Raw genomic sequence first — 15,978 nt, 5'->3', positions numbered from 1 at the left:
GCAATACAAAAATTTAAATTACTTTAAGTGTAACCCTGATAAGTGTAATCCTTATAAATTAATTCACTTAAAAGTGGACATAATAAAAAAATTACTTTTCATCATAGTTTTGTAGTATCTGAAGTTTTATAAAAATTGATTTCCCCCTGGACAAAGAGGTCCTTTGTGTTAAAAGGGGGGTATTTTGTGTTATTTGGTAACCTATGATTTAGATTAATGAGTTAAAATTTTTAATCCTTGTAAAATCATCCTTGCCCATTTAATTTAAGCTGAGGCTAGCCAACAATTATTACTTTTAAGATGATCATAAAAAAATGAGCAGAGAAAATCATTATGGCAGTCTCTCTCTCTGTGTAGATAGGAGTTTTGTAGAAGAATGAGAAATATCAGTTCTTATTGTCTTTTCAGTATGTCAAACAGACTCAGTTAATCCCATGCTTGACTGGCTGCAGAGCTATGGAACTGTGAAGCTGAGTGTCATGTCATTCGTGTAAAATATGAAGGCTATAGGATCCATGGACCATGACTTGGTTGTCTTGAATATTATTTTCTTTTTAAAGGGAATAGTATTGGACTTTGGGAGCTGATTTCAAGTGCTCATGTTTAACTGTATAAAGCTTTACTACCCATGCTGTTGTGAATTAGAAAGATGAAAAAAAATCAGTATAATAACTAAACCAAGGAGTCTAGAAAGCAGGTTTGTTTTGAAGTCGGTAGCCTGGAAAATCAGCAAGGACTAAAAATAGATCAGAGGCAACATTCAACTGTGGAACCATCTAAAGGTGGCTTTTAAGCATCATCCAAAGAGAAACCAGGCCATGGTATAATATGTATAAAAATTACATTTATGTATAATGTTTAGATAATAGTCTCTTCATTATATAGGTGTGGAAACTTCCAGTACAGACTTGATGTTCCAAAGTTTTGAATTTTCATGTTTTTTCTCTCAGGAGAATTAAGAATGTATTTTCTTTGATTTCCAAAGGAGAAGTATTGGCATAATCTGAATGAAATTCAGAATTTACCCGAATGAAGTTGATGTCAAAATTTCAAGTGCAAATTAAGCAAATCAAGCACAGAGCATCAGCATTCACTGATTTCTTCCCAGCCCAGGATTACTTTCAGAGTGAGCACATGAAGCACAGGGAGATTCCAGAAATCTCATAGGATCTGGAAAAAGAAAAGAAAGGAGGTTCCCTGTAAAGCCCTCCATCAGCTTAGTACTTAGTTCTTGGTAGAATTTTACCCACATACTTCATACAACTTTGCATACATGGAAAATTTAAAGCTATATTCATTGGGAAGCTCCTAAATGTTGCAGACTTCAAGAGACTGACCCTAACTGCCTGTGGCTGCCATGAAGTTGTGATTCACAATGGCATTGTGACATCCTCAGGAATCTCATCATGCTTTGAAATATTCTTAGTTCTACCATGCTCAAGAAATGCAGTTTGTGCAGGAGGAGTAAGTCAAGATCTTGAACATGGTTGATGTTGGTAGCCTCCTCTGAACTGCCAAGTAAAAAAAGAACATGAAGCATTTTCTTCCCAGTTTTGAAGAGCAGAGCACTGAAAACGGGTGATTAAATTGAGGTAATAGGTAAAATGAAACTAGTACCCATGGAAAATGATGAATGAAATCCTGGATAATACAGACTGAAATGTGGATAAAACTAGAGATTATGGCCAGCATATTTCTCATAATAAAAAGAAATGATAGGGGCTGGAGAGATGGCTCAGAGGTTAAGGGCACCGACTGATCCTCCAGAGGTCCTGAGTTCAATTCCCAGCAACCACATGGTGGCTCACAACCATCTATAATGTGATCTGATGCTTTCTTCTGGCCTGTAGGAGTACATGCAGCCAGAACACTGTATACATAATAAATAAATAAATCTTTAAAAAAAAAAAGAAATGATAAAACTAGTCAGTTTAGCTATTCACACTTCCTGTGCAATTGGATGAAAAATTCTTTCTTTTCTTATCAGAAATTTAACCCAGGCAGTATTTGTTAAGCACTAGCCTTGCATTCCAAGCCTTCATGATAAAAATTCTGTAGAGATTAGATATACAGAGACATACTTCCACATAATGAAGGGGGTATACAGAAAGCCCACAACCACCATTAACTTAAACAGAGAGAAACTCAAGGCATTTCCACTAAAATCAAGATAAGGATTTCCACATTCTCCATACCTATTCAATATATACTACTTGAAGTCTTAACTAGAGCTAGTTGTATCATTGCTCTAGCTAAGACTCAAGTCTGTATTTCTATAGTGCCTGTGGTCTTTTCATATATAATTTTACTAATTTGGATCTTCCATTTTTTTGTTTAGTTAATTTTGTTAAAGGTTTGTCAATCTTATTGATTTTCTCAAAGAACCAACTCTTAGGATGGCTACTGGTTGCTTTAATTTTGTATCCAGACACTTTGCTAAAGGTGTTTATCTGCTGTAGCAGTTCCCTGGTAGAATTTTGGGGGTTATTTATGTATACTATCACATATTATCTGCAAATTGGAATACTTTGAAAGTTTTTCTTTCCACTTTATATCCTCTTGATTTCCTTTAGTTTTCTTATTGCTCTAACTAGAAGTGCAAGTACTATATTGAAGACATGTAGAGAGAGTGGTCAGCCTTGTCTTGTCCCTGATTTCAGTGAAATTGCTTTAAGTTTCTCTCCATTTACTTTGATGTTGGCTATAGACTTGCTGTATCTTGCCTTTATTGTGTTTAGGACATGTGCCTTGCATCACTGATTTCTCCAAGACTTTTAATATGAAGGGATATGGGATTTTGTCAAAGGTTTTTCCAGAATTTAATGAGATGATCATGTGTGGTGTTTTTCATTCAGTTTGTTTATATGGTGGATTACATTGATGGATTTTAATATGTTGAGCTATCCCTGAATCCCTGGGATGAAGTGTACTTGGTCATGGTGGAGGATATTTTTTATGTGTTCTTGTATTTGGTTTGTGAGTATTTTATTGATTATTTTTATATCAATGTTAATAAGGGAGATTGGACTGAAATTCTCTTTCTTTGTTGAGTCTTTGTGTGGTTTAGGAATCAGGGTGACTGTGTTCTCATAGAATGATTTTGGCCATGTTCTTTCAGTTTGTATTTTGTGAAATAGTTTGAGGAGTATTGTTGTTAGCTGTACTGTGAAAGTCTGGCTGAATTCTAAAACCATTTGGCCCTGGGCTTTCTTTGGTTGGGAGATTTTTAATGACTATTTCTATTTCCTTAGGGGTTATAGGCCTATTTAAATTGTTTACCTGAGCTTGGTTTAAAGTTGGTAAGTGGTATCTATCAAGAAAATAATACTTTCATATAGATTTAAAAAAAATCTTGTGGAGTATAGGTTTTGAAGTAAGACCTAACGATTCTTTGGATTTCCTCAGTATCTATTGTTATGGGCCACTTTTCATTTCTGATTTTGTTAATTTGGACACTTTCTCTCTGCCTTTTAGCTAGTTTGGCTAATGGTTTGTCTATCTTATTGATTTTCTCAAGGAACCAGTTCTTGGTATTGTTGATTCTTTGTATTGTTCTCTTTGTTTCTAACTTATTAATTTCAGCCCTGAGTTTGATTATTTCCTGCAACCTACTCTTCTTAAGTATGCTTGCTTCTTTTTGTTCTAGAACTTTCAGGTTAAGTTGCTATTATGAGATCTCACTGATTTTTCTTTGAAGACAGTCAGTGCTGTGAATTTTCCTCTTAGCACTGCTTTCATTGTGTCTCATAAGTTTGAGTATGTTCTACATTCATTTTCATTGAATTATAGAAAGTCTTTAATTTCTTTATTTCTTCCTTGACCCAGTGATCATTGAGTAGGAAGTTGCTTAGTTTCCATGAGTTTTGTATGGTTTCTCTTATTAGTGAAGTCCACATTTAATCCATGGTGGTTTGATGAGAAACAAGGTTTATTTCAATTTTCTTGTATCTGTTAAGACTTGTTTGTGTTCAAGTTTATGGTCGATCTTGGAGAAGGTTCTGTTAGATGCTGAGAAGAAGGTATATTCGTTTGTGTTTTGGTGAAATATTCTGTAGATATCTGTTAAGTCCATTTGATTCATAGCAGCTGTTAGTTTCAGTATTTCTCTTTTCAGTTTCTGTCTGGATGGCCTGTCTCTTGGTGATAGTGGGATGTTGAAGTCTCTCATTATTACTGTGTGTGGTTCTATGTGTGACTTAAACTTTAGTAATGATTCTTTTATGAATGTGGATGATATTGCATTTGGGGCATAGATGTTCAGAATTGAGACGTCATCTTGGTGGATTTTTCCTTTGTTAAATATTGTGTCCTTCCCCATCTCTTTTGTTTGAAAGCCGATTTTATTAGCTATTAGGATGGCTATCCCAACTTGCTTCATGAGCCCATTTGCTTGGAAAACCTATTTTCAGCCCTTTACTCTGAGGCAATGTTTATCTTTGTTGCTGAGGTGTGTTTCTTGTATGCAGAAGAATGATGGATCCTTTTAATGCATCCGTCTGTTATCCTGCATCTTCTTATTGGGTAATTAAGTCCATTGATACTGAGAGACATTAGTGATCAATGATTATTAATTCCTGTTTTTTTATGTTGATGGTGGTGGTAGTGGTAGTGGTGGTATTGGTGGTGGTGGTGTGTGGTGTGTGTGTGTGTGTATGTGTGTGTTGTGTGTGTGTGTGTTTCCCTTCTTTTGGTTTTGGTGTTGTGGGGTTAATAATTTCTGGTGTCTTCTTAGATGTTGTTAACCTTGTGTTGGAATTTTCCTTCTCGTATCTCCTCTAGGGCTGAATTTGTGGATAGATACTGTTTAAATATTTTTTTTTCACGGAATATCTTGTTTTTCTCTGTTGATTGTATGTTTTGCTGGGTATAATAGTCTGCACTGGCATCTGTGGTCTCTTATGGTCTGCAATATAAATGCCTAGGCTTTTAAAGTCTGTTGAGAAGCCGGCTGTAATTCTGATAGGTCTGCCTTTATACATTACTTGGCCTTTTCCTCTTGCTGCTTTTAACATTCTTTCTTTGTTCTTTGCATTTATTGTTTTGATTATTATGTGGGAGGATTTTCTTTTCTGGTATAATCTATTTGTTGTTGCTGTAAGCTTATTGTACATTTATAGGCATCTCTTTCTTTAGGTTGGGGAAATTCTCTGATATGATTTTGTTGAAAATTTTTTCTGGGCCTTTGAGCTGGGATTCCTCTCCTTCTTCTATCCTTATTATTCTTAGGTTTGGACTTTTTATAGTGTCCTGGATTTCTTAGATGGTTTGTGTCAGGAACTTTTTAGATTTAACATTTTTTGACTGATGTATCAATTTCTTCAATCATAGCTTCTACTCCAGAGATTCTCTTTTCCATTTCTTGTGTTCTGTTTGTTTTTCTTGTGTCTGTAGTTTCTATTCTCTTCCCTGTGTTTTCCATCTCCAGGATTCTCTTAGTTTATGTTTTCTTTATAGCTTCTATTTCCATTTTTATGTCTTGAAATAGTTTCTTCATATCCTTGACTTGCTTAGTTGTATTTTCCTGTGTTTCTTTAAGGGATTTATTCATTTCCTCTTTAAAGGCCCTTATCATCTTCATAAAATTGATTTAACGTCATCTTCTTTTGCTTCACCCATTTTAGGACATTCAGGTCTTGTTGTATTAGGATAGCTGGGCTCTGTTGGTGCCATATTGCTCTGGCTCTTGCTAATTGTGGTCTCATGCTGGCCTTTAGCCATCTGAGTTTTGCAGTTATTATAGGTTTAGGTGCTGATTTCATCTTTGTTGGATTGGTGTATTTTGGATTTTTTCCCTTGGTTTCTGTTTCTTCTGTTTACTGGCCTGGATGGCCTGGAGTTCTGGTGACTAGATAGTCTTGAGGTCCAGTATAATGTCTCCTCTGAGGTTTTTGTGACATGCCATCCTTGCCTCTTGAGTCCCTAGTACCAGTATGGCTTTTGGTCCCTTGTGTTGGTGGTCGTTCAGGAAAGCATGCCGAGTTGTGGGCTGGAAAAGGGAGTCTTCAGATTGGAGTGCAGTTTAAAGTTTATGGGTTTGTTTAAGTAGAATATTGGTGACAGTGACTTGCATCAGGGTCTTACCTATTTGTATCTAATGACTGTAGGCCTTAGGAATGCAGGCAGAATTGTGGGGCAGGAAATGGAGCACAGGGTATGGGGTGCAATTTACCACTGTTGTGGGTGCTTTCAGAGGAGTTTGTGGGTATAGGCTTGGAGAGCAGAGGGATGTACCTGATGTCCCTGTTGCTGGTGGGACTCCAGGAAAGCAGGCAGCATTGTGGGGCAGGAAATAAAACACAAGGTATGGGGTGTAGTTTACAGTGTGTTTTTAGGAGAGTTGGCTGGTAGAGGCTTGGGCAGGGAACGGCTTACCTGGTGTCCCTGTTTCCTCGACCAGGCCTCTGGGAAAGCAGGCACAGTTATGGGGCAGGGAATGGGGCACAAATTATGGGATACAACTTACTGCTGTTGTGCATGCTTTCAGGGAAGTTGAAGGGCAGAGGCTTGGAGAGGGGAGGGGCTTACTTGGTGTTCCTGGGTCTGGGAAGCCTTTGGAAAGCAGACAGAATTGTGGGTCAGGAAATAGGGCACAGGGTATGGGGTGAAGCTTAATGCTGTTATGGGTGCTTTCAGGGGAGTTGGAGGGCAGAAGCTTAGGTGGGGAGGGTTTTACTGGTGTCTCTGGGTCAGGTAGTCCTTCAGGAAAGCAAGAAGAGTTATAAGGTGGCAAATGGAGCACAGGGAATGGGCTGCAGTTTACCGCTGTTGGGTGTGCTTTCAGGAGAGTTCAGCTACCACTTTTTTGTTGTTTGTTTTGCTTTGTATGGGGTGCAGGCTCTCATGTGTCTCAGACTACTCACTATGTAGCCTGTGGATGACATTAAGGTTTTCATTTTCCTATCCCTACCTCCTGAGTGCTGGTATAACAGGCAGGTGCTACCATGCCAATTTATTCAATATGGTATCAAACCCAGGGCTTCTTCCATGGTAGGCAAGTGTCCTACCAATTGAACCATATTCACAGCCCAAAAACCACTTATTTTTTCATGTACTATGGGCTAGAAAATTTCTGTGCTAAAGTTTCAAAATTATCATCACATCCTGGGGGTTGTGCAGTAACCAAATTTGTAGTGCAGATAAAAAAGACAAAACTTTGAGAGATGAAATAATTTCCTCCATTTTAGACAGGAGGTATCAGCAAACTGAAACTGGATCTGATGGCTGTGTGATTTGGAAGTGTGGGAACTGGACAAGGGCTAGCTTCCCTGAGCAGAAGCCCCCTCCCTGTCCTATGCTTAATCAGCTTGAAGTCAACTTCCCTGGAAGCTAGACAAGGGGCTCCCTTCCCTGAGATCCAAACAAAAGCTCACCTTATCAGATTAGGGCCAGCTTCCCCTTCCCCAATTGTGTGGAGACCCCACAGTGTGACAGCTACAGCAGATGAAATGTCTAGATAAGAGTCCCCCTGCAGCATGACTCAAAGCTCCTCTGGCCTGTACCTTATCAATTAAGACCAACTTCCCCTATGCCTCTTACCATATTATGTGATGCCAAGGCTGGGGAAGTCCCGCTTGCAGTTTCTGCCTTTAAAAACCTTGTATTCTAAGGAATCAAAGGCCACCCACCTCCTTAGCCTCTGGGGAATGGATGGTTTTGCTCCGGAGAAAGATCAATAAAAAAGACCATGTGTATATTGCATCTCTGACTGGTCTCTGGTAGTCTGTGAAGTTTTGTGACTTGGGCATTTTAGAAGCCCACCTTCTTTTTTTATTAATTTATTCAGATTACATCTCAGTTGTTATCCCATCCCTTGTATCCTCCCATTCCTCCCCCCCTCTCACTTTCACCGTATTCCCTTCCCCTGTGTCTATGATCGAGGGGGACCTCCTCCCCCACTATATGGTCATAGGCTATCAAGTCTCATCTTGGTAGCCTGCTTATTCTTTCTTTGAGTGCCAGCAGACCTCCCCACCAAGGGGAAGTGGTCAAATATGGGGCGCCAGAGTTCATGTCAGAGTCAGTCCCCACTCTCCACATAACTGTGGAGAATGTCCTGTCCATTGGCTAGATCAGTGTAGGGGTTCGGTGTTTAATACTTGTGTTGTCCTTGGTTAGTGCAGTAGTTTGAGCAGACCACCCTGGGCCCCGATTCACCCGTCACGATGTTCTTCTTGTAGATTTCTAGGACCCTCTGGATCCTGCTGTTTCCCCATTCTCCTTTATTTCTCTTACCTAGAGTCCCAGTAGGCTGTCCTCACATTTATTCCAATCTCCTGGTAAGTGAAGACTATCATGGGACATGCCTTTTGGGCTAGTGCCCCATTATAAGTGAGTATGTACCATGTGAGTCTTTCTGCTTCTGGGTTAACTCACTCAGTATAATAATTTCTAGTTCCATCCATTTGCCCACAAATTTCGGGATTTCCTTGTTTTTTTTAATTTTTATTTTTATAACTGAGTAATATTCCATGGTGTAAATGTACTACAGTTTTATCCATTCTTCTACTGAGGGATATTTACGCTGTTTCCATGTTCTGGCTATTCTGAATAATGCTGCTATGCACATGGTTGAGCATATGTCCTTTTTGTGTGGTGGAACATTTTCTGAGTATATTCCAAGGAGTAGTTTAGCTGGGTCTTGAGGAAGCCCTATTCCCAGTTTTCTGAGAAAGTACCAGATAGATTTCCAAGGTGGTTGTACAAGTTTGAAGCCCACCTTCTTGACTTTCTTTCTTTCTTTCTTCTTTCTTTCTTTCTTTCTTTCTTTCTTTCTTTCTTTCTTTCTTTTTCTGGAATGCATCTCAAGCTTTAGTCCAAACAGACTTGAAACTCATAATTATCTTCCTACCTTAGCGTCCCTAGGGCTGGGATGACAAGTATGAGCTACCACACCTAGCTGCATTTTTTAAAACCAACTTTATTTGAGCTTAATGAGGAGAAAAGTACTTACTCTAATGCAGTGTTTTGTTTGTTTTGTTTTTTTTCCCCAGAGACAGGGTTTCTCTGTGTAACAGCCCTTGGCTGTCCTGGAACTTGTTCTGTAGACCAAGCTGGCCTCAAACTCACAGAAATCTGCCTATGTATGGAGTACTGGGATTAAAGGCCTGTGTCACTGTGCCGGGCCCTACTATATGCAGTTTTAAAATACTTTGAGGAAAAGAATGTCTCCAGCCAGTTTTGAAGCTTGAGGTAGTTTGCTATAGGATTTTGTGAATTGATGTTTTCTTTTTCTATAGGAAAGCCCTGTATGGGTGACCTATGAATCCTTCTCCCCATTTTGGGGACATTTTAATAACTTGAGTAATTGCCTGTGATAGGCAGATATTATTTTCTGCTTATTAATGACTCTCCAGGCTTGATCATATTCCTCTTCTCACTAATTCACATACAGAGATAAAGAAAATGGTCTTCGGAGCTGATTGCCACATCACTATCTGCATAGAAGTACTTTTCTGCCGGCTTTGATACAGGGAGAAAGGGGAGAGGAGAAAGGAATGCATGTGACAAAGAACCTGCCATTAGCGAAATCTGTTGTGAAGAGCCAAATTCTGGTACAGAAACCAGAATTCTGAGCAGGGTAAATTATTGATAGTTGTGCATGGCTAGGATTTTAGGATTGATCTGTTCAACATATGCGAGTCCTCCTCTTCTACAGTATGTCTTGGAAACACACACAGGTATTTTAGTGGCTTGTGTCTTCATCCTTCTGGCACTCGTGTGTGCAGGCTGCACAGTGTTCATTACATTGGAATATCATCAGAACCCTAAATAAAAATTGGGTTATTTACTCCCAAATGTGTCTTTCCAATAGTCTAATGGCTGTAACCTAAAGAAGAAATGTGTCAGAAAGGTGTGTGAGATGGGCTTAATTGGAAGTATGTGTGGACATGGTTTGAGAATGTTGTTTGTTAAAAAAAAAAAAAGACCAAAACTAAATATCCTTTATTTTCGAGTAAGTTGTCTAACTCTTCTGTAGTCATGGGCTTGGTTTATGTACAGGTGCTTATAAAAATAAAATCTAAGGACCCAAATTCAGTCCTCCGCCTCACATTGGCCAACTCACAACAGCCTGTAACTCTGCCTTCAGGGGACCTGTTACCCTGAAGTTGTTGGCACTTGCAAATAAGGCACATACACACCCACAAAGACACACACAGAAATGAAAAAAAAACCAAAAAAAAAAAAAAATCCGGACAAGATCTTTGGGTTTCAGTTTTTGAAATGTATAGATTGACTTTAAAAGTCAGTTTTTGGAATATGTAAATAGTTATCAAATTGATTAGCATTGAACATTGTACCTTGAAGCTCTTCAGAGAGTTATAGGAACATCTATTCCACTGTGATTTTGGAGGCTGTCAAGTGTGTTCTCTGTCAGCAGCAGCTTTACATAGTGGAAGGAGGCAGTGCCAAAGGGGCTACAGTCACCATAGGGATCCATCATCAACTTGGCTTCATTTTGGTAAATTGATACTCTCAAATCAAATTCAAAGTGGATCCTTCCTCCTGTTTCCCTCCTTCCAGTCATTTTTTTTCCTTTGAAGAAATTTGTTTCTACTGAGTGAGTCCTGGCTTTCTTCTTTCCTTATTTGAAAGAAGAGAAACAACTATTTTTTTTTTTTTACCTTCAAAGATTCTTTTTTCTTTTCTTTTCTTTTTTTGGTTTTTCAAGACAGGGTTTCTCTGTGTAGCCTTGTCTGTCCTGGACTCGGAGTGTAAACCAGGCTTGCCTCGAACTCACAGCGATCCGCCTGCCTCTGCCGCCCGAGTGCTGGGATTAAAGGTCTGTGCCACCATGCCTTGCCTTTCAAGCATTCTTATTAGTGATTTTATAAATAGAAAATAATCTTCCAAGAAGGTCTGGCAAACAGTTTTTGGGCATGGCCTCACTTGAATATTCAGGACTTTGCATGTATGAATGGGCACATTTTCAGACACATTTGGTAGGCTTTCCAACCTTGCTTTTTTATTTCCTTTTGCAGCAACTTTTTTTTAAATGTCTATGACATGTTTATGCAACACTGAATAAAACATGTAATGGGAATTTTTTTCTGCATGACCTCCCTGAGAGGCTGAGTTACGAAAAACATCTTAAGAAACTTGACCCTGATAAAATTACCTCCATTGAGAATATTACTTGGTACAGAAACAACAGACAGAATCCAGTTATTTTTGGTCCTTTAATAAATGAAGTCTGTTTCCTTTTATGTAGGTGGTAGAAGAAATTAGCTCCTGCAGAAAGTCTAGTCTCAGATGGAAGTTCAACTTTGGGTTTCTTCTGAGTTTGGAGAACCTTGGATAAGAGAATGTTTAATTGTTTTTACTTGAATCCCAAACAGCTTGGAATCTCTCCTGCTGTCTGCACGACTCCAAAAGTCTTTGCATTTAATTTTCTGGAGGTTAACCTTCCATTTGACATCATATATAGGTGGATGCTAATGAATCCTCTTTTCACCTTCCTAGCACTTCTAGAGAAATCAGTCAGCCGAAGACGGGATATTGAAGCTGTACAGAAAGCCAAAATTCTTTATTCCTCCTGCATGAATGAGAGTGAGTAATAAAGGAAATAAATAAAATATTTATGATCCTTATATTCCCAAATTCTATTAATGTTTAATAATATTGTTAAGGTAGAGAGAACTAAAACTCTATTACTGTTTAAAGATGTTATTTAGGCAATAAAAAATTCTCAAAGACTGTATTTTGATGACTCTTCATTAGTCAATCTATGGTTGTTGAGGTGAAGAGAACAATCTTGTAAAGGCATGTTGATTTTACTATTTCACATTTATAATTAGGTATGTGGGTATGTGTGTGTGAATGGATGAGTACAGGTGGGCTGTGGAGGTCATATGAAATTGTAGGATCTCCTGGAGCTGGAGTTATATGCTGTTATGTACTGTGTGAAGAACTGAGCTCAGGTCCTCTGCAAGGACACCCTGTGCTCTTTGCAACTGAGCCACTCTCCAGCCCCAAGAAAATACTCTTCTTTCTTTCTTTTTTAAAATTATTATTATGTATACAGTGCTCTGCCTGCATGTATACCTGCAGGCCAGAAGAGGGCATTGTACCACATTACAGATGGTTGTGAGCCACCATGTAGTTGCTGGGAATTGAACTCAGGACCTCTGGGAGAACAATCAATGCTCTTAACCTCTGAGCCATCTCTCCAGCTCCATTATTTCCATCACTGAATTATTTGGTATCAGTTACTATATAAGAAAATTGGATAGTGCAGCAGGAGAACCCTACTGTATCTGGTACAAAAATGTGGATCCATATCTAAGCCAGTGATGGCCCAAGAAAAAGTCTGAGACAGCATATACTTATGAGAGTTATGTTCCATAGAAACTACTGGAACCTAGTGACACTTAGATCTCCAGGCATGTCAGGCTACTTTGTCATGCAAATAACATGCTTATTGGGAGACAAAGGCCTCAAACTGTTTTCTTAGAGGCCTTGCAGAGTTGAAGCCAGTGCTTCTAAAAAGTGTGTTAACCGATTTAGGATTTAGGGATGTCATTTGGTATGCTAGAAACACTAATCTACTTGGGCATCCTTGTTGTAACTGAATCATATTGTTGAGTTGGGGTTATTCCTTGGTGCCAATAATAAAGTACCACCGGCTTAATTTCATTCATTGGCTGGGTTCTATCCACTAAGGCCATCTTCATTATAGAGAACATCCAGCAGGTTTACTGACATGTGATCGGTAGTTCTACCGCTGTAGTTATTCTAATCCACTCCACTTCTCTCACCCTCTCCCTAACAGTTGCAGTTTCAACTGTTATCTTCTCTTGAGAAGATACTTTCACATTCTAGCTTGGTGTGATCCTTTTTGCAATTCATTTTTGTTATTGTTTTGAATCAGGGTCTCATGGAGCCAGGTTGGCTTTGAGAAGTATCTGTGAAGTTGGGGGTGGCCTACAATTTCTGATCCTCCAGCCTCTACCTCTCAAGTGCAAAGATTAGAGGCATAGACCATCACACCTGGCTTCTTGTTTACAATTCTAACTTGCCCTTTGTATCTACTCTTTCAGAAGCCATTGAAAAAGCAGATGCAAAGCCACTGCTCCACATCTTGCGGCACTCACCTTTTCGCTGGCCTGTGCTTGAAGCTAATATTGGTCCTGAAGGGGTTTGGTCGGAGAGAAAATTCAGTCTACTGCAAACACTTGCAACATTCCGTGGTCAATACAGCAATTCTGTGTTCATCCGTTTGTATGTGTCCCCTGACGACAAGGCATCCAATGACCATATCTTGAAGGTATAGCCAGGGCTGTTTGTTCAGTCTAAGATTAGCTCTTTAGGATGATATATATATATATATATATATATATATATATATATATATATATATATATATATAAATATATAGAGATGACTTTGATTCACACAATGACACATTATTGCAAATGGTAACTATATTATTTTTCACTTATTTATTTTTCACATTGAAATAAGCTAAATAGTTTACTTAATCCTTTCATATTTTTATCATGGAGAAAACTAACAACTAAAATAAAAATAGAATAATAAACTATGTATTTATGAACACACACGCATGTACATGTGCATGCATGCATGTGTGTGTGTGTGTGTGTGCGCATGTGTGTGTGCACGCATGTATCCTGGGCTGGTATCAAACTTTCTGTGTACCAAAGGATGACTTTGAACTCCTAGTCCCCCTGCCATTACCTCCTGAGCACTGAGATTACAGGATTTATACAGTGCTAGAGACTACACATGTCATGAATGCTAGGATACAACGCTGCCAACTGTACTACATGCCCAGTTTGAGTGTTTTCCTAGAGAAAGAAATTCATGCTGGCCTAATGAAGGGGTGAGGTAAAAATTCAGCTGAGCTTTAGGAAGCTAGAATTATGCCCTGCTCCAAGATTAGCAGATTGTAGATTTTTAGCAGGAAATTGTCAGCCTTTCAGGAACTCTCCATGTGGCTTTTAAGTGATCCATGCTTTCACTCTCAGATACCTTCTCCAAGCATGTTAATTCCAGCCAGGAGAGGGCTGTGGGTCTTCTGTGACAAGAGAAGACTTTCTGAACTCTGTTCTTTCCCTCACCTCCTCATTACTCTGACAGAAGGGAGAACACATGCCAGATTTCCTTGTTCCCCTTTCAGGAACAACTTGAGTGCACGCCTACATCCCCATTGTCAAGTTCAATCTGCATCTGTCCTCTTCCCTTTCAAAAGGTAAAGCAGAATTTATTCTAAGCACATTTCCTACTGGGAGAATGAGCATAAAGGCAGGGATCAGTTGGATATGCCCTGAGGTGGATCGCCTTGGTGAAATTAGGAGGCTGTCAGAAAATTACAGACTACAAAATATTCATCAATGAGAGAGGGTTGTATGAATTCAAATGACATTTCCCAAGTCATTTTATGCATTTATCCTGCTGTGTTTTTCTTCTACCATAGAAGGATAATAATGATGCGACTGCACATTGGTTTCTACCCTAATCTGCCCTTTGTCAAAGCAGAACATATTAATGATCTATCAATATTAAAACTGTAGGACTAGAGTGTATTTATTCATCTAACATAAGCCAACTGTCCAAAATCAAGACCATGGAGTTTCTCTTTTGAGTTATGTAAGAGGTGGGCAATGTGTTTTCTATAAAAGGACAGATGGTATATATTTGAGGTTTTGCTAGCAGTCTGGTCTCTATTTCAACTCTTGAGCGTTAACATTGTACCTGGGGAAAGCAGCTTTAGATGATGAATGGGCATAACTGTGTGCTGAGCTGGCCTGAAGGCTGGAGATGCCTGACCTCTAGTGTAGACAGTGATAGGTGCCAAGAAAGATCTTTGGCTGTTGAAGGAATTCTCACTCTAGAGACAGCTGTGTGTCTGTGTTGGATGATGAAGTAGCCATCTTGTAATGCTATTATCTGAGACACAATGCTGGTTGCAGTCCAGTCAGCCTCTGTTCTAGTGGATAGAGTACTCAATTTTTAAAGGCAGATTTTAAGACTATTATCCTCAATTGCAGAACTATTATGATATCCTTCCAAACACTTCAGATGGTGTTTTAAAGTAAGAAAGAGACCGTCATTCAAATGTAATTTACACCCTCTGTGGTGTGGTAGATGGTTTTGAGTCACACAATGATGCATCATTGCAAATGGTAACGATTTTATTTTTTGCCCATTTCTGGACCTAGCCAAATAGCTGACCTATTTCTTTCATATTTTATCATGGACAAAACTAACAACTAAAATAAAATAGAACAATAAACTCCTACGTATTTATGAACCCAAGTTCAATACCCTCACCTTTGTGTTTTTTGCCTTATCTAAACTTCACTTTGGAGGCTGGAACATTTTATAGCGTATCTAAAATATATCTTTGCAGTGTACTTCACTGCTGAGCTAATGTGAGGGAATTCTTTCTTTGTGAAGACAGGGTTTCTCTGTGTAACCCTGGGTGTCCTAGGACTCACTCTGTAGACCAGGCTGGCCTCAAATTCACAGAGATCCACCTGCCTCTGCCTCTGCCTCCCAAGGGCTGGGATTACAGGTATGGGCCACCATGCCTGGCATGTAAAGAAGTCTTACCACAACCAAAATGCAATCATTCTTTCATACTTAACATCTAATATACGGTTAGTTTTCAATTTTCCTGATTATAGCAAACATTTTTTTTGTACTGGTGGAGATAGAACCTAATGCATGCTAAGCAAGTGTTCTACTATCAAGTTATACCCTCAGGCCCTCAAATGTGTCCTTAATAAACCCCAACCAGAAACAAGTGCGTTTTGATTGAGGCTAAAATTAAGGATCAATCCCATGTGCACTTTTAAAGGCTGATTTAACCCATAGCAGTCACACCTTTCTCTTTGCTTTTTTAAACCACATTTATTTGCCAAAGAAACTGGATTATTTCTCCTTTATATTTTCTCCACAATCTGGATTTGATTGATTTCAGGGTAAATGAATAGGCAATGAGGCAAAATTCTCAAT

At 38.9% G+C, this 15,978-nt stretch overlaps 1 protein-coding gene across 1 annotated transcript in view; it reads left to right on the top strand.

Annotated features, from left to right (window-relative positions):
* PHEX (phosphate regulating endopeptidase X-linked) overlaps positions 1–15,978 on the top strand; it is a 222,484-nt gene that overhangs the window by 39,042 nt on the left and 167,464 nt on the right. The window contains exons 9-10 of the mRNA XM_084791126.1: positions 11,461–11,547; positions 13,038–13,264. Coding sequence (XP_084647252.1) covers positions 11,461–11,547; positions 13,038–13,264 — 314 coding nt within the window. The remainder of the gene's footprint in view (positions 1–11,460; positions 11,548–13,037; positions 13,265–15,978) is intronic.

This window comes from Acomys minous (assembly GCF_964271855.1).
Source record: "Acomys minous genome assembly, chromosome: 7".
NCBI lineage: Eukaryota > Metazoa > Chordata > Mammalia > Rodentia > Muridae > Acomys > Acomys minous.
Note: the sequence above shows the minus strand (reverse complement) of the source record. Positions and strands in the feature narration are given on the sequence as shown.